Here is a 20,021-nt window from a genome sequence, read left to right as displayed (position 1 = left end):
ATTCTCCTGATAGGTTTCTGTGCATTTGTCAATTTGGTGATGGAAACAGCTGTCTGAAGAAAATGTTGTTTTGTCCTCTGGCATGGAAGACAAACTCACTACAGGATTTCCCTGCCTTTGGCATTCTAACACTGTTATGTAAATTGGAAGCCATTGTGCGCATTGTCACACCTAATTATTCAGTTATGGTGGTCCTACCTTAGCAATGGTTTCATGGAACTTGAAAAGTGGGTCCAGGGTTTTTGGTGACCCCACAGAAAATTGGGCCTCTGACAGGAAACCGGTCGCCTGAGAGAAAAGAAAGAAGAAGCCAGTGTCACATTTGAAAGCACAACAATCATTTGAATATCTGCCCCCTGTGCTTTCTTTTCAAGTTTTGACTTGAATCATTATCTCATTCAGAAATCTTTCCATTATTGTGAGAACACAGTGATTACAAAGTTCGAGCAGAAATCTTCACTTTTCTTATCTTTCCTGTTCTAGTTTGCCTCATTCTGCGTGTGGAAAAAAAAGAGTAGAGTGACCTGACAAGCTTTTGACAGGAAACAACACTAAAGGCTCTCAAGGCCACAGAGCTGCCAGGACGTTTTGTTCTGCTGTCAGATATGCACATACACATGTGCACACACGCACACACTGTCCCAGATGCTGACACAAAGTCATGTAACCATGACTGCACACACACCCAAAAACTACCTCGCTGTCACCTCTGCATACTCTTAATATCCCAGAACAAAGCAAGGCATTGTGACTTCAAAGCTGCAGCACTGCCTTAGTAAGAGAATGGCCTTTTTTCCAGGCAGTCAAATTAAGTAGCAGACAGCTAAGAATATCAAAGGTAGCCCGAAAAAACAAATATCTGACAACTTCTAGCATTACTCGTTTCAGACACACTGCCTCGGCCCTAGTAACACTTTAATTTACTTTAGAACAAGGTTGGCTTGAGTTTATAATAATAATAGTGATTATTATTTACGTCTTCTAGACTTAAAATGTACTTATAGGTTGAGGCTGGCTACACTCTTGACAGGTTGTCAGTCTGTCACTGGTGGACTGTTACCCTGCTCTATGTGTTTCTCTCCCACTCCTCAGATACTCCAGATCCTGAATGCGGCCTGAGGTGGAGAGGCTGGAGCTGAGGGAGATCCCTCTCCCACACATCCAAGCAGCTGTCTGACAACTTGTTCTTTTTTGGAGATTTGAAGACTGAGGTCTGGTAGCCCTGTTTTTAGTTTTGTTTTGTCTATTCATGGGGTCATGCTGTGAGTCGTACAGTCTGTAAGGCAGTTTGCCCAGACTTTCCCAATGCTTTTGTTCTTTTTCGCCCCCCTCCAAACTGTGTGTTGGAAATGACATAATCATTTTGTTTATTGAATTTCAGGTATGGTGTCGTACGTAGATGTTGCTACAAACAGAGTTTAGTCAATTGTCTTTGTGGGGCTGTAAGATATATGGGGGTTTGTCTAGGAGTTGAACCCTCGCTGTTGTAAACTGTCATGCTTAGGATTGTGTCTCTGACAAGCAGGTTGACAAAATCCACATACTACTGAGAGTTATACCGTAGCACCACAGTCCTTAATTTTAAAGCCAGGAACACACCGCCACGACACATCCCGACGCCGACGGCTTTGGTCGACGAGTCTGTCGCCTCTTGTCGGGAGAAAGGAAAAAGTGAAACACACTGCCCCGACTGCCGACCAGAGCGATTGAGTGGCGAGGACTCCCCCATAGAAATACAGACCAATTCTAAGTCATAAAGTGGTAGTAATAATCTTTGCCATGTACAGTAACCATGTTGACTTAACAAAATAAAATGTATTAGACTGATCGGTTCATTGTAAAACATTTATTTATTTACGTAAATGTGGTGATTTCAGTACGTAGCCCAGAGGCAGCCCTGCTCACTTTACATTCAAACAAACTAATGCCACTGCCACAGTTGTTAAATTTCATCAATGAGACCAACATTAATCTCCCAAAAACAATTTAACCAGCCACGTGTTAACAGCGCTAAAGCCAAAATTAAAACAGTTTTTAGCAGCTTACTGCTGTGGCTCGGTTGCCGCGAATTGACGATAGCCGATGCTAATTTCTGTTAGCCCGTCTATGGTGTTTTACATTATACGTTAGCATTAAGCTAGCGGGCTTTACATGCTTAGTTGTGAGCTGTGTGTGTTTTAAACGTTGTTTCAAACTATGTGGGTTTGATTGAACATCTTTGATGTTTAAATATATATACTATATTGCCGCTTAATATATTGCTTTACTCCTCTTTTTATTTTGTATACCATTTTTACTGTAGGACAGGCTAGGACACCGTTTGTTTACTGTGGTCACTTCCATCCTTCCCACACACCGCGCTGATTCGCTTAAGGCACCGCCGATCAGAATCGCCATAGCTAGCACACAGCCAATCAGAGTACCCGACGAGTCTACTCTCCCGACGGCCGACGAGTCCCGACTGAGCATGTTCAATCGGCCCCGACGAGACCTGACAAGACCCGACGCTCCCCGACGGAGAGGAACACACCAAACAGACGAGCTCCCGACGCCGTCCGACGCCCGACGGTAGGGCCGGTGTGTCCCTGGCTTAACAGCCGTGTCGTGTCTCAGGCGGCCATTTTCTCCAAGAAGATTTCATGGTAGATGAAGTAGACAATTGGAGAACATTTTTAGGTTGGGACCAAGACTCTTGTGAAGCCTGAGGTGATGGCCCTCCCTGGGGTAGTGAGAAGTGTCCTGAGAAGTTGGCCTGGACATATCCTGAGGTGTTTTCTGCCTGTGCCTTAACCTGTGCGACGTCAAAAAGTCAAGCTGTGAGTGAGGATGTTGACTTGTCTGACAGTTTTATTGCCACAGGGGTGTTAGACTTGTCTGCTGTCAAAGCTCAGTCTGATAACCTGGTATCTCCTGAGTCGGAAGATGGGGAAATTGGTAAAGTGAGCCTTGATAATGAATCCATAGCACATGAGCAGCAAATGAATCCTGAGTTGTCATCTGTTTTTCAAACCATTCACTCCTATGGGCAATTAAGTGTCCAAATAACCATGCAAAAACAGTCCTCCCTTGAATTTGTGTGAATGTGTGGGTTTTTGAGTTTGCATCATGTCACACACTGCAGTTGCTGCTTGCCTTTTAAGCACTATTTTCCGTAGCTTAACTGTTTCAGTTTTAGCTGGTGCCTTACAATGAGCTTTCCTGCTACATGATTGATACAGATGTTTCCTGGCTGCCATTATGAAGTGGTGATTTCAATCTGCAAATTCAATTCTATCATGAACGACAACAACGATAATCAAACATTGTCATTTGAATCATTGTTATTTGATGCAGTCATATTTCAGTGTGAGCGTTGTGACTCCCTGCCCTCTTTTGTTCTGTTATTTTGTGTTACCCCCTCACCTCAGCACTGCAATCTAATTACAGTTGCCATATGCAGTAAAAATAAATACATAAATAACTGCAGCATAACCATAGTATTATCACTGATCATTTTATGCATCCAATCTGAACATTTTTGTTAATTTGTTTCTAGGTTTAACATTTGACTAGTGTTGTTTTTGGCAGCCTGTTTTAATTTTAGTTCAGTCTTTGTGTCAAACTGTCATTTTAGTTTTTATTAGTTTTAGTCACGTTCATACACTTTTTTGTCTAGTCAAGTTTCAGTCGACTAAAAGTCAGAGCATTTTAGTCTTATTTTAGTCAGAATAATCCATGACTATTTTCATCTGGTTTTAGTCGACGACAACTGATGACATTTTAGTCTAGTTTTAGTCAATGATTCTCTTTCTAGTGATGTAATTTAACCCAGTCAATATACTATAATTAGATGAAACCTGTTTTTTCTTTTAGTCAAACACATTTCACAATTCAAACATGGTTATCTTATTATTATATTATTGTTACCTTATAGACTCAAGAAAACATCCATTCCAGACATGGAAGATGCTCTGCTCAACATATTTATTTTCGGTTCCCATATTTAGCAGATATTTTGGAGAAACTCACTCCAAAATCCCCGGCTGCCCGGCCAACGGTCCCTTTCTTTGTGTCAGACTTAACTTTTTTTTCTTAAATTGTGGTTAACGCTAACCCACCGCAGTTGCATCTTCAAAAAAATGCTGCGAGTGGGGATTGAGGAAGTGACGCCGCCTGTCTAGGAAACAGAAATACTACAACATAATAAAAACACAATTAAACATTATAACGTTATTTCGTCTCGTCTCGTTTTGGTCAACGAAAATGAAGAGACATTTTAGCAGAGTTTTTATTTTGTAAACCACATTTAGTCTCGTTTTTATTCGCATTATATTATCCCGTGCAGAAGACCTTTCAAATATTCGGGATATTTACCATCATGTCCTATCTTCAAATCATTATACCGTAGTGACCACTATTTAGGCTGCGACTCGTCTCGTTTTCGCCATGTGAAAAAGGTTGATTAACGATGATATTTCGTCATAATTCTCATTGACAAAAGCAACACTACATTGGACTTTGTGTTTCAGTTCTAAAATACTGTCATGACCAATATTTACTGATAGCAACAATTCATTCAAAATTGTGTTAATAAATACTCTACATTATCCTGCATATTACTGCACTCAAGCATGTACAAAATTGATTGTGTTGTTGACTTAAAGGTACAGTATGTAAGAAATCTAAAGCAACCGGCCGTAAAATCCTCCTAATATGTCACAGAGACTCAGGAATAATTTTCATATAACATGATGAACTCACCAACAACAATAGTACAGCCAGAGTATTTGCATTAAAAATCTTTTTTTGCAGACTGCAAATCATGTTTATGTTTTGAATTTACGTGTTTACATGTTGCGCCACCTAGCCCTCTCTCCTAGTCACGGCGGCGTCAGTGGCATTTCAGCCTCCCGTCTGGTCCACTGAGCTGCCACTACGACTGGGAGAAAAAATGAGATCGCTGTGTTTTGAATTTGACTGCAGTTTTTGGCCACATTCTGACATATGGCACCTTTAAAGGGGACATATTACTCCCAAGGTTGAAATCCATGTGGTTTTACGAGCTGTTCCCTCAGTTGCCATCCAATGATGTTAGTTTTCGAATTTGCATAATACCACCCCTACCTGTGAGTACCAGTACCAGTAGAGGGGGCGGGGCGGGGTGAGTAGTGGCTCATTTGCATTTAAAGGGACAGGCCCTGAAACCAGCCGTTCTGGCTATTTTGAGCGGATGAAAAGAGACCGAAAGATGGCACAGACATGTCTTTAAGACACCTGGGAATTATTTTAATTTGTGGAAAGGGGCATAATATGTCTCCTTTAAAAGTTGCATCAAATGCACAATTAACATTTTTACATGTATTGCATCCTTTGAATTACTGTCTTTCATCGATTCATGTTTTCCCAAATCACCAATTTAGTGAGATTGTTTTACCACCTGCTGTTTACAAGGTCAAGAGTGGAATTTCAATTTCTGACTGAATCAAGTAGAACTGTTATGAGCAGCATGTTCCACAGGAAAAAACTAAATACCATTTGCAGTTATCTGATCACTGAGAGGAAAACACTTAGACCTAATAGTTAACAGTTACTTGCCTCAGCCCATAAAAGAAGCTGAAATGTAGGACACACCTTACCAATAATCTCAACCAGTAAATATGGCACATATGGCGAATGGAAGTTTTAACTTAACAATTCACATACTTCTGCATTCCAATAAGCCACAAGGAGAACATTTTTATAAAGCTTTTGTGCGTGTGCTGCCTCTGAATAAATATGTGAAATATTGAGCATAACATCTGCCTCAAAATATGTTGTGGATGTCAAGCTGTATATGTGCAGCGTTTCCAAAAAGAAAGCTTCACATCCTATATTCAGAGGAGAAGAATTGAAATCAAACACCTAGTTTTGTCCCTGGTGCAGTATCACAAAGCCATGGCTTCAGGTGCTTTTGAGCTCAGGAGATTTCAGCAGCTGCCAGATTTTGTGGTCAAGTTGCATTTTTCTGTAGTGGTTCAAAATAGAACACTGAAGATGCAGATACCCAGACCAATAGAGTTTAAAAGCAGTCTACCACACACAAAACACTCACTGTGCTCAGTTTAAAGCAGTATTACTCTTTGACAGCAGCATATGTTACTTCACTGTTACTCTACCAATGTATTAATTACCCAGAGGCCCGTAGTTTAAGATTTTGACAGGACTATTATTCTGACTTTTCTTGTTATCAAAAATGGAAAACACTGAAAGCCTTGTAAATGGATTTACACATGCAGAACATGTATTTCCTTTTGTTATCTTTGTAACTGAATGTAACATTGTAGCGTATTTTAAGTTTTAAACAATGTTAAAATACTCTATGCTATGATCTGAATCCTGTTCAACACATCTTTCACACATAAAAAGTACATCTATACATCTATACTGAACTCCTCACATCAATTCTAAATCATTATCACTCTGATGTGAATATGATTCTGTCATCAAGTTTTGTCCAGACCATTTTCACATCTCAGGCTTTTGAACCCCACTGTGTACTGGATATGTGTTTGTATATGATTCAGCTCATTCCAGTACAGTACAGTGCAGTGCCATTTGCCATGGAGACATGGAGCTAAGCAGCAAAAAAGCTAAATCAAGCACTCTGTTCTGTACTTCACAGGGTCAGGATGAAAGTCTAAAACAAAGAGGACGATACTAAGGATCAAAGATACCTGAGTTCCATTCACTTTGTACTTAGATCCCTTTGTAGCGCTTATCTACCCCTCAGTTCCTTGCAGAGCAGACCCTCTCTGTCCCTTTATCTCAGCACTTAGGCTTGCTCTCGCCCCTTCTCTTCTTTCACTCACTGGGTAGTTTAATTACCCTAATTTGACTAAAATACTATCATGCATTTTCATCAAACTGATTTCATCAAGGCTGATTTGATGAGCGATAACCTTCGACTAAAAATGGTAATTTTCGTTTTTGAGTTCCACTATCACAAAACATTATGCCTTGACAATAATTTTATATTGTGCAAGGTTCACAGGTTTGCATCAAAGGATAACCAGAGGAAGGTTATGCTAATGAGGGGGTAAGCAATGAACAGAGTGCACATTTTCACACCCGAGAGCTTTGACTGGTTATTACCACATTAACGGTCCTTTTGGATTTCTGTTGGTTCAAAAGTCAAAAACATTTTTTTTTTCTATAAACGCTTTGTGAGACAAAATTTGTTATTATGGGCAGCATGAATAAAACTTACTTGACTCTGGCCAAACCTGCGCTTTGATGTATTCTTTGAGTAGGAGACAGTACTGTACCGTAGACTTGCTGCAGAACATGCACTGTGCACAGGACCTCATGTTTGTGCATAGGGGTGCCTTTCTGGTGTGTGTTGTGTGTGCTTGCATTAACACCTTAGAAAATGAAAATAAATACAAAATTAAAATTCTCCTTAGGGACCCAATTTGGCCAGTGGTGGCCCTGGACATGGATATGCTAAGTAACCAACTCTGCTGTTGTTTGCTAATATCTTCACAGCAGGCAGTTTGTTTCCAGCATTGTTCTTCATATAGAAACAGAGATCACCTCCAGTAACAATAACATTTTTGTTGCAACTAAACAGGCTAGTGATGCTCTAGCTCTATGCTGCTTGGGAAAAACGCCAGTTGTTCAAATAAACTGTAACTGCAGTGCTGGTACACGTCGCTCAGGTGCTGGTTCGGACCAAGAATTAATGCTAGTGAGTAGGTCCATGTCGGGTCCCGGTTTCAGCACTCAGGCCGGGTCAGGTTTTAATTTTCAGGCCTGTTTAGAACTTTAGCTCGATTTGCCAAGAGGACTTCAGAGGTACAGTACGTGTCAGTGCTGCATTGACACATGCTGTGCCGCTGTTGTGGGGTTGTGAATCGTCAGCTCCAGCCCTACTGCACTGTGATTGGCTAGTAGGCTACTCACAGGCTTTGGGCTGTGTGCTTCAGCAGCTGTCCAATCAGCACGGGGATAAGCATTGCACACCAATCAGAGAGTTATTTGAGAGCCTACAAGACGAAGGCCAAACATTTGCTTTTGGGAGAATTGTCTGAGTGGCGTGAGAGCGTGAGACAGAACGTGAAAGCGTGTGTCACACAGCAGAAGCGTGAGAGTTGGCAACCCTGTTAATGTTGCTATTGCGAGCTAGCTATACTGTCAGCATTGCGATGTAGCATACCATGGCAGTTCCAGTGTAGTTCTAAGAGTTGTGTTGCTGGAATATTTATTATTGTTGGATTTTATGTAGACGGGGTGACTTAATTCATTTGTGCCTCTTTCACTGGGCTGTGTAAAACCTCGCTAAGAACATGAATGGAGAAGGAGAACAGAGCCTTTGTTTTGGTCTGAGATAAGAGTAGTCTGGTCTAGTGGCAGAGAAACTCATACTGTACATAACCTTTTAATGTTTCCTTCTGGAGTCCTTTTTAACCAGGGTGCTAAATTTAATGGACATTTCCCCCCGCTGACCACCGGGTTTCATACTTGCATACTAGCATTGTTGTTGTTGGTTTTCGTTCTTTCTCTCTATTCCACTGTAGCTCCATTGCCATTACAGTCAGTGAGCCTTGCAGCTTTTTATTGGCTATAGACAGTAATGTCCTTGTAGCTGAGTGTTTGAAGTACCTATTTATGGGCAGAGATCTGCAATGTTTGAATATCATTACTTAGCTGCTGGTGTGGAAATCATTTGTTTGACAAAATATTACCTTTGCCACCAAATGATATCTAATAGAATACAAAGAGGGAAATCCACTTAAGAGGCAGAGACGAAGCAAATGTAAAAGCTACACCACACCAATAGTTACTGAGTAAAATCATCAGGCATAAGCTGTTGTAAAACATCCTCATTCTGATATTTTGACTACAAGAGATGTTATTCTTTCCTGAGGACCAAATCAATAGCACTTTTCTCTATCAGTCTTTGGTCATCATCACTCTGGTAAAAAGTGAGTGATAAATAATGTGAAACCTGGAGGAGGTCATACAATGTCTAGTTTTCACAGGGATAGGGTCTCTGTGTAAAAAAATGAAAATACTGTCTGAAAGTCTAAAAAGCCTCCCTGAGACTACTTCAGAGGAATGCCTCAGCAAAAAAAAAAAAAACATTTTAACACAGTACAGAGCAATGCCACTGATTCTACGCTTTTAAGAGTTTACACAAAATCTTCATATGTCCATTCCCCCTGTAAATACTTAACTATAATGCCTGACTGCTAAGATGAAAATTTGTCACTCATAAAATCCCACTGATTATCTCGGAAGCGGTAGCTTCATGATTGCTGCTAACAGTTATTGACTTTATGTAGTACCTCACTGCACTGGGATGAAGGAGGCCAAGGAGGAATCTCATTTGGGAGAGGGAATCATCTTTTGTTGTTAATTTATGTTGTGTATAACTTTGTATCCTCTTCAAATTATTTGAAAAGACTTTCATCTTTATTCAATGAATAACGCAACTACACCTTAAAAAACATAATTATTTTATTCACTTTGTAAAACCTCACATAATTAAATCTAACCTAAAAGAATAAAAAAAGCCTCTCTGAGGTACTCTTTTGACAAAGTGATGCTAGCTGTGTCTGAAATCATTAATAAATTGTTTATAGGGGAGACAGTATTTCTATAGAGAGCCCTGGAGACAACTGATGAAAGTAAGAGCTGAGGGAACAGGAGGTGAAAACCAGCATGAAAAATTCACAGTACACTTCTTCGGCACAGACTACAATACTACATCAATGGATTGTTCTGGAAAGGATACATTTTTATATATTTATAGTCATGATCTGACAGGTTTTAAGAAGAAGGCGGCAGAAAGTTTTGAAGCTTTCCAAATCACATGTTGAATTTCTTGCTTTGGATCAGAAACAGTCTCATTTCGATTCTCTAAAATAAGTACTGAAATCCTGGCTTCTGAGTAAACCAAAGGATTACTGAGCATAATGATAAATGTGGTCGTTATGTACAATTTTGCGTTCATATTTTCTCATAAATATAGCTCATTTTCTTTATCTGGCACAGGAAGATGTCCCTTTAATCCTGTCAGAAAGGTTCTGCTTGCTATCCTGAAAACAGATCTATTTGATTCACACAATCATAAAATTAGGAATGCGGTTGAAAATGTGGATGCCTGGAGCCAGGCTAACCTAATGTCATTAGGTTCTTTGGAATTGAGGTGACAGCAGCTACTTGACAGTTTTTTCCAGACAGTTTTATAGGTTCAACACTGCATCAAATGATTGGTACATTTCTCCAAAATCACTCTGTGTAATAGAATAACTACTTAAAACTATATGTAAACCAATATTGTAAACCAATTAAATTCTTCCTCATTCCAGGACAATACATTGATAATACCTTAGAAATATGACATATCTACACACACAGGCTACTATATCAGAGGTAGATAACACACTGCACAGGAAGGCAGCCCCATATTCAAATACATGAGGGAGATGAAAGCAGTGAGGGGAGACAGAGAGCTAATGAGAGGCTGGAAAAGAGAGACAGCAGGAACAAAAGTAAAGGGAAGAAGGATAAAAACAAAAAGAATGAAAAAAGAAACCGAAAATCCTTGAGAGTGTTCGATAGGTTAATGTGGTGAGTTCAAGTGAAATAAACACCCAGATGGTCATACACTTTTATCGCTCCAGGAAAAAACAAAACGAGTGCGAAGCAGTGAAAGGAGGTGCATTGTCAAGCTTAGTTCCACCTCAGTTGGATTTCCATTGATTTTTTTTCCCTCTTTTGCTTCCTCTGTCTCCCCACTGTCTATCTTTTTCTCTTCCTCCCTGTCTTTCCAGGTGCTGGATGTAATTGGATTCCCTCACTGTAAAACTATGGGTTTAAAACTAGGGAGTAGGAGATTGAGCCCGTCATGCTTGTAAAATAAGCTGAAGAAATGAACAGTTGAAACTGTCAGCCCTGCCAATGAGCAATTACTGCTACCCATCATTAGCTGTATCTATGTACAGTCGATGTCCAGGATGATGTTTTTATGTGTACACACTAGGGCTGGGCGGTATGACCTAAAATTCATATCACAGTATAAATCGAATCCCTTCACGGTAACGGTATATATTGCGGTATAAATTTAAGTGATAAAATTATAATGGATGTGTTTCTGAATTGGTTTTTTAGTCCCTTAGCAAAGCTGGGGAGCATACGTCAGTCCGACTGCCCAAAAGTCCGACGGCTCATTTCTCCGACTACCCATTCTACAGTGTTAAGGTTAGGTTTAGGGTAAGGTTAAGGGTTAGGGCTACTTAAGTCGGAGAAGTGGGAGGTCGGACTAATGGACGCAAAAATAAAGAAATGTATGGTCGGAGAAATGGGTAGTCGGACAGACGTCATGCGCCCAGCAAAGCTAAATTGATTAAAATTTTAAAAAGCAATAATGTAATTTTAGAGCATTTATTATGCAGAAAGCAGATCTCAAAACTCAAAATTAAAACCAGCACTTTATGGTGCACATAGTGCAAATTAACACAAATAACAATGCCATAATGGTCAAATAAATTGCTCATGTTACCTTTGTTTGCCGTCACTGTCACTCCACACATCTTGCAAATGATCTTTTTCTACTCAATATCCAACACACACGCACACAAGAAGAGTGTGTTTCATGGTGAGCGAGATGTGAGATCGTTCTGGAGTCTCCGGTTGCTATGGATACGGTACGTCTTCTCTCTACGAGGTTCATAAAGTCGCAGACACATTTTCATCAACTTACCAACTGTAGCTTTACAGTCGATCCGAGTTCAAATCACAGATGCGTATACCGCATATACCGTGCAGCCCTAGTACACACTTAGTATATGTTCTCGCAGATGCTCCTTAACTGGATACATAATCTGTCAAGCAATTGATCACTAGGTTCCTTTCAAACAAAACATACAGGTACCAAAGGGTTCATTCTTGTCTGCTTTGCAGCCTGGGAAGATCATGTAAAGCAGGTTGAGCAATTGAGGTAAATGCACACAAACGCATCAACCTGCACTCCAGTTGTCATGGTTCTTGATTTTTTCCCCTTCCTGATTACATTTTTTTGTAACTTGTTCCAGACGGGGCTTCAATACAAGAGGGACATTACAGACGAGCACTATGGAGCTATTTGGATGTTTTTTGGACGAAAAAAAGTGAGGCTCATTTGCAACCATCATATGGACATGCAGTGCTGCACGGAGCCCCGCTGTAACTCAGAGACGTACTCTGAAACTTCTCCCAGCCCTTAGTCGACATGAGGGTGAGTAGATAATGAGTGAAATTTGAATTTTGGGTGAACTATCCCTTTAACAAAACAACAATGGATTTAGACCATTAGTGTCTAGCACGAAAAAAAATATTCAATGGAGATTCAGGTTTTTCTGATTTTGCAGTGCCAAACCACACTTACACTGGTGTTAAGTCTAAATAGATCTTCACTTTACACTGGTTCCCGACTTCACCAGGTGATCTGGTTAATTTCTGAATGTAAGAAGCCCATAACTGGCAGGAATCATGATGTTGAAATTTCACCTTTTGTCTTCTAAAAATGACGCTAATTTTTGTCATGATCTCCTTCGTGTGTTCCCTGTTCATGTCTTGTGTGATGACATTCCCTGTGTCTTGTCTTGTCACAAGCTGTGTTCCTTTGTGTAATTGAGTTAGTTCCTGTTTTAGACTACGTTTACACGTGCCCGGCTATTTTCATAAACGGACATTTCACCCTCTCCGTTTACAAAAAAAACTGCGTGCACAACAGCCCGTTTTCAGAAAACGTTTCGTTTACACTAACCCGTGTATATATGCCGTCAAGAGCATGCCAAACCTGGAGGTGGCAGTGTAGCGAGAAGCTCAAGCCCACGTTAGCCAATCAGAATCCCGCACATGATCCCGCATAGCAACCTGATAGCAACAGCAACAACAACAACAACGTCACTTGCCCTCCTTGTGTGTAAAGTTTTAATATTTTTTCATGCGAGAAAGTAACTGTTTAGATGCCAAATATACGGCCAGTTTATCCAAATGACGGCTGTTTAGAAGTTTGCTCCGATGTTTCTCGGAGAGGTGAAGCTTTTTTTTTTTTCGGAGAAGTGAAGCTCCACCTGTGGGACCGGGGACATCACAGAGATAGTGGCCTCTCTGCAATGCTGCTCGGTCGGCCAGCCTCTGTCGTCCTCCCGGGGAACAAAACGATCGCTAATTAACTTACCCGCAGGTTTTTAAAGGTTTACCGCCGGCTGGTTAAATTATTTTTAGGAGATACATTTTGGTCTCATTGATGAAATCTAACAATTGTGGCAGTAGCATTAACGTTAGCTAGTTTGAATGAAAAGTGAAGCTTCATGTGTGTGGAGAGCAGCGCAGCCTCGGGACTCTGCACAGAAATCACCCCATTTAACGTTACATCAATAAATAAATGTTTTACAATGAACACATCAGTCTGCATTAAATTTTATCATTATTATTATTTATTTATTTATGTAATATGGTTACGGTTAGACGTCAGGGTCTGACGTCGGCTACCCAACCCTAGACAACCCTAGTTGTCTTGAACGCAGCATGGTACCCAAATCTCCGTTTTTCTCTGTTTACATGCAAACGTGCAAACAGAGTTTTCCAAAATCTCCACCCTGGCCGGAGTTTTTTTAAAAGCATCGTTTTCAGGGGCGTTTTCTCCGTTTGCGTGTAAACGGAGGGTGCAAACGATGGTTAATGTCCGGGTACGTACAAACGGGGCCTTATTTTCAAGGTCCTGTCTTTTCTTCCTGTGTTCTCCCGCCTAATTTGATTACCTGATGCGTCTCACCTGGGTTGACTGCATCACCTGTGTCTCGTTTCCTTGTGTACTTGACCTCAGTGTTCTCCGTTTGTCTTTAGCCCTATTCGCACGGGATTAGTATTACCTGGGGACCTCTGGTAATTTGTAATAATTGCGGAGGACGTCTGTGATCTTAATCCCGTGCGAATGCGCCATGTCAGTAAAAAAGTAAGTAAAAATTCCCCCGCAAATTACCTACTATATTTCACCAAAGACCGACGTCCCGTGGTAAAACTAGTCCCGTGCGAATCTGCATCTCAGTAATTGAGGGGCATTTTTTGTTGTATCTGTGTTTTTAAGAGCCAAGTCACCACCACACACACCTTCACTGCTGCCGATAAAATAAAAACTGTCACTGAGTGCTGCATTTCGATTTGAATTTGTGAGTCTATCAAGTGCATTGTTTATCAATACGGCATGCGTGAGTGTCTGAGGCGTATCACGAAGCGAGCTGAGCCTACCCGGGGTTACTCTCAGCCTATCCAGCTGAACCTATCCACAACACTGTCACTCCGGATCAGCGGTACCACGACGCTGGTTATCAACTCTGTAACTCAACCCCGGCTTGTCTTGCTGTGAATCTGTGAACGCGCACGTATAAAGGGCGGATTCAAAGCAGCAGAAAAATCACAACCAGAGCACCGCAGCACCTCAGCGCACGCCTTATTTCTCCTGTGATTTTCATTATTTTAATAAACTGGATACAATCACCGCAACTCTGTCCGGAGCTTCGCTACTTTTATTTCCGTATCCTTGGTAACAATAACCCCCGGTACAAGGGCATTTGTCAGATTGTCTGTGTTTCTACCCCATGCGGTGTCCTGAATTTTTTCCGTGTATTCTCCGGTTCTTTTTGTAATTATAATAAAACCATTTTGTGTCACCTACCCGTTTTTGCTTGTCTTTCTGCATTTTGGGTCCAGACCTCTGCACAACCTGACAACTTTCAACTCATTTGTATTAGCAAATATATTTTGTGTCTGTAAAACATTCACAATTATCGATATATTTGCACTAGACAAGGCCTAGAAAATGACAGAAGCATTCCGACAAGCTGCTCATTATGAGGGCGTTGTGTAGTGGTCAGTTGCGTCAAGATCTCTTCTTTCTGTGTATCTGCGGTTTGTTTGTTTTAGACAGAAATTCCAACTGAAATATATAACAAACACTGTATTTGCTAATGTTGTTGCATCATTTTAGTCCATTGTTTCTTCCTCTTTAATGTCTGAACAACATAACAAACACTTGATAAAGAAAACTACTTACTGTAAAGTTTGAAAGTCATACTATAAAAAGTATTCTCAAACAGAGTACTGAAATGCATAATAAACAAAGAGTCCAAAACTGAGCAGAGTGGCTGCGGGTGGTCATGATTAATTAGACATGAAAGCTGAGGCAAGATGCAACAAAAACCGTTGGTAGTTATCACCATATTCCAAAGTTCAGAGACACACATGCTCAAGAAGGAGATAAAAATGAAGGGTGATCAGTTTATATGAGAGTGTAGAACACATGGCTTTAGTGGGGTCAAGCACAAAATAGAAAATGTGTTAATGCTACTTGCAAAATCCATCTTAAGACTTTTGTATATAGCTTGTTGCCCATGATTACAGAGAATTAATATATTTAAACCAGTGTCTACATCTACAGGGATTACTCTAATATTAGAAGAAGAAAAAAATATGTACATTATGTGACTTGATGACATTACTAGGAGCCTATTATGTTTTTTCTCTCATACTGTGTAACATGGTCGACAGAGATGCCAGAATGAAAGTATACGCCAAAATGAGTCATCTGTCCACTTTCCTCATACTCTCATGAAATGCCTCATTGAGGGTCTAATTTCCAATATGTATGCGTCAATATGTTTGTTACTGCTGCTTACCTGCAATCTCAACCAATCATCTTGCCACCCCTACCCCCAAAGCTTGACCGACACCCCAGAAAAAAAGAAACACATCAAGTCGCTCCGTGCCTCGGTTACTATTGGTCTCTGTTGCTTGCACTCACTCTCTTTCATTCCCCCACTCAACACACCAAAGCACATTGACCACACAAGTCTGTCAGATAACTTAAAAACAACTTGTCAATTTCATTACACTCTGGCCTCCTATTTGTTGTACAGCTAAACTACAGTTAGATTTAGAGATTTACAGGGGTTCATATGGGAATGGAGCGCTTTGCCATCTCTTTTTTTTTTTCAAAAGTGGCACCTGTACACTTTAAGAAAGCTGCTAAAGCTTTACAATTTCATGGATTGTCTTTAAAAACAACTGATTAATCCAAATGTACATGAGTCGATATGCTTTCATGCTGATTTCTATTTTTGTCTTTTTTTCCTTTATCACATATAGATTGTTTTGGTGTGGATTTTATTTAGTTGGAAGCAGGTGGAGTTGGGTAGCTAAAACTTTTGAATGCCACACAGTTTGGAATTGAGATTTGATACCAAATATTATAATTGGACCAGTTCTCTTCTTGAATTGTGTGTCCTTTCACTGACTTGGTATACTTTCACTGACTTTCCTAATGTGTAGTTTTCTCTCTCTTCTTGTCAGCATTCTCTCATCTCCCATTCTTCTTAATCTCCAATTCTCCCACATTTTCTTTATTTATCCCTCACTGTCTGTTATCCGTCCTCTCTTCGTAAATCTATTCGTCTGTGGTGTTAGAATTACTACAGCAGGATCTAGGGGAGTTAATGGCTGATTAGGCAGCAGACCCAAGTCAAGCCCTGTTAATAGTGTCTATTTTTCTCAATACAGACTTCCTCTCAATGCCTGAAAGTTAACACACACAATCACATGGCACCACATGACCAAAGATACAGTAGGTGGGCACATTGACATTTACCTCTTAAATCATGGGTATTATTAAGTTGTAGTAACAGCCCCCATTCCACCGTGAGGGCTTTCTACAAAATACAGAGACATGTCCATGGGTCTGATGATTTATCAGACATTAAATCTCTGCACAGTGAGTTATACAGGAGACTTGGAATCAGCAATTTAGAGATGTTTTGTGTACAAGTTGAAAAGCAGGGTGTACTACATAATTTTTTTTTTAAGTATATTTTTGGGCTTTTTGCCTTTATTTGATAGTACACAGTAGAGATAGACAGGAAAAGGGGGAGGCAGAGAGAGAGGAAATGACATGCAGGAAAGGGCTGCCCGACGCGGGATTCGAACCATGGCCTTTGCCCAACCATGAGCAAGTTGTTTTCAGTGGTTACTATGTAAACATAGGACCAAAATTCCAAATCACAATTTTAACTGGGCCCACAGTTTTCTTATGGACCTAGCTTTGCACACATGCAGGGACACTGGCATGATGAAGCATGACAGGGTTTTCCAACAAAGTACTACAGGGGTCGGCAAATAGCGGACCGCAAGCTGAATCCGGCCCGCCAAACCTTACAATCCGGCCCGCGACTGAGTTCTACTAGTTTACGTACTGTATTTTTCGGTCTCTGTGTGCATCTGTAAGTCAATGAGCTGAGACACGGAAACACCTATGCATCATGCATGGGGGGCCGTTCAGATGAAGCGTCTTTTGCGTGAGCTCAAACCCATGATAGATATATGATAGGCAGGCTATGTCAAGATTTTACATTTTATATCATACAAAACATGATACACAAGATGTGTATAAATGGAAATGATGTGCTTACAAGTGAAATGAAAATATAAACAACCAAATTATTAGGCAAAAAGGTGAGGTAAAAGCTTGAGGTAACTCAGCAGGAGGACAGTAAGCATTGTTTGATAATTTGTGTAACTGCTGTTAAATCTCACAATCCGTGTATAGGTCTGTTGCACTTGCACACAGCTGGACAGTACACACATTTTAATCAACACCAAGTTTGGCAGAGACCCTGTATGAAAACTCTGTGGAGCACGGGAAGAAATGTGTTTATTGCTGTCTGACAAGTCTAAACCAGGCCTGGCCGGTAACTTACACCTCAACAATCCCCCTATTTTTGAGAGAACATTTAATAAGAAAAAAAAGTCTTCAGTTCACACACACACGCACTGAACTGTATGCCAGTTCCTGATACACTCCATCTCTGTGGCAGTTATTTGATTATACCCTGGGGCACCATATGAGTGAGAGACAATCTGAGCAAGAGAGGGAGAGAGGAGGGGAAAAAATGAGACAAATTTGAATTTGACAGCAAGAGAGCAAAAGATGGAGAGACTGCGAGCAAGAAGCAGGAGGGCTGAGATAAAGAATCGCAGTGACAGTGCCTGGATCAATAGTGTGTTGAGATATTCATTTGGACTCTGCTGGGGTTCCCCAAGTCAAGGCAAGTCAATTTTTATTTATATAGTGCCACATCACAACAGAAGATATCAGGGCACTTTCCAGCACAGACAGAGGAAGCACGCACTCTCTTGTTCCTCACTCTGTGTCACTCCATCTTTCTCCCTCCACGTTCACATCTTATACTCTCCGCATCCATTCCCTGCCAGTCTCCTTCGTCCACCACTGGGAGTCACTGAGGGAATGCAGGGGGCAGCTGCATATTCATCTTGATGACCAAAGTCAACTGCTGGCAGATCAAAGCAGGGCTCCGTTCGCTTTTTAATTAAGGCGACGTTGTAAATGAAGGCTGTATCATTAGCAAGTGTCTGATTCAGTCTGCATTTGGAGTTGAGTGGGTGGGAAATAACTTGAACTTGACCTCATCATTAGTAACGATGTACTTGTGTTACAGTCCAACAAAATACAACCCCCCCCTCCCCACACACACTAATACACACTCACACACCCACACATAATCACAATCTATGCAGCATTAATGCAGGGTAGCTGCTGTCAGACTGCACAATCAGTAGCAGGTGTATAACTGATTATACATGAGTAAGGGACAAATTAATAGGTCTGAGCAAGGAATACATATGCATATATATATATTTATATGCTAGGGTTAGACTGAAAGTCAACCACATACAAAAAAAGTTGAACATGAAACATGAAAACAAAGTGCATCTGAAATCTGAGACGAGTTAAGTGTATTATGATGGAGTGTGATGGCATCATTGTTAGAGGCCCCGCATATGGCCAGTTTGATAATGTGCAACTCTGGTTCACACATCAATCCAGTTGATTTCAATTCTCATCACATGAGCAACTGCTCCAGTGGAGTTAATGAACAGAGCTCCAGACCAGGGCCAGTGAACCGTTTCAGCTGCTTTAGGTTTGTCACAGATGCAAAGCTGTACATGGGCAGTCATTAGGAAATGCAGCCCACTGGTAAACCTATAAACCTGCACTGTATGCTCTGTCCCTTACAGCCATATTGTTTCACTTGTGTCACTTCTTTTGAATGGTCTCACTAGGGCTGGGTTGACAAAAAAAAAAAAAAAATCAATTTTCAGATTAAAATAGATTTTCACTTGGATTCAATAATCCAACATAGATTCATAAAAGCCAAGATCGATTTTTAGTACATGCTCCTGTGGCTGACACGGCAAGATCTGGCCACCTGAACAATACTCCAACAGATATTCTTTTTCTCAAAATTATGAAAAACAACACAATTAAATCCGGTTGAAATGTTTAAACATGTTTTGCACAAGAAGATCTGATTGCTAAAGGTAATTTAAACTAATAAACAGTTAACATCGTCGTGTTGAAATTTAAGGTGTACTGTCTGATTTCAAATCAAGCACAGGGTATAACATTCCACCTTATAAGTGTCGAACAGCTGCAGGTTGTACAGTGACTGAAATTGTTTTTTAAGAAATGTTAATTTACCTTTCACTCCTCTGACAGTTTCTGTATCTGTGATGAAACATTTACAAAGAAACATGACACTGAAGTAGCACAGGCTCCACGTGTAACAGACTGATTTGTTACATGTGGAGCCTGTGCTACTTCAGTTTCATATGGAGCCACACCTTAACTGTCCTGTGAACTGTTGGTCATGTGAAATAGAAAGTGCATTCATGTGACTGCTTTGGGTCCATTCATAACATGAACATACATGTTTTTAATAAAGAACCATGTTAGAGGAACAATTTAAAGTAAATATCTCTGACTGAATCAAAATTGTATCTAATCAAATTGGGAATAAATTTGAGTTGAATCAGGACCCTGTGAATTGAAACTGAATTAATTCAGTACAGCCCTCCGTCTCCATCTTATGGTCATTGGATTTCCTTTTGCTGAATGGGAATCAAAAAACAAAAACATCATTGGTTTATTTGATTTTCATTTT

The 20,021-nt window shown here is 40.4% G+C and overlaps 1 protein-coding gene across 1 annotated transcript in view; it reads right to left on the bottom strand.

Moving 5' to 3' along the window:
• naaladl2 (N-acetylated alpha-linked acidic dipeptidase like 2) overlaps window positions 1–20,021 on the bottom strand; it is a gene marked incomplete at both ends in the record, with an annotated part of 363,400 nt that overhangs the window by 91,342 nt on the left and 252,037 nt on the right. Inside the window, one exon of the mRNA XM_083970485.1 lies at window positions 199–288. Within this exon, the coding sequence (XP_083826611.1) occupies window positions 199–288 (90 nt within the window). The remainder of the gene's footprint in view (window positions 1–198; window positions 289–20,021) is intronic.

This window comes from Trachurus trachurus (assembly GCF_905171665.1).
Source record: "Trachurus trachurus genome assembly, chromosome: 4".
NCBI classification, from domain to species: domain Eukaryota; kingdom Metazoa; phylum Chordata; class Actinopteri; order Carangiformes; family Carangidae; genus Trachurus; species Trachurus trachurus.
Note: the sequence above shows the minus strand (reverse complement) of the source record. Positions and strands in the feature narration are given on the sequence as shown.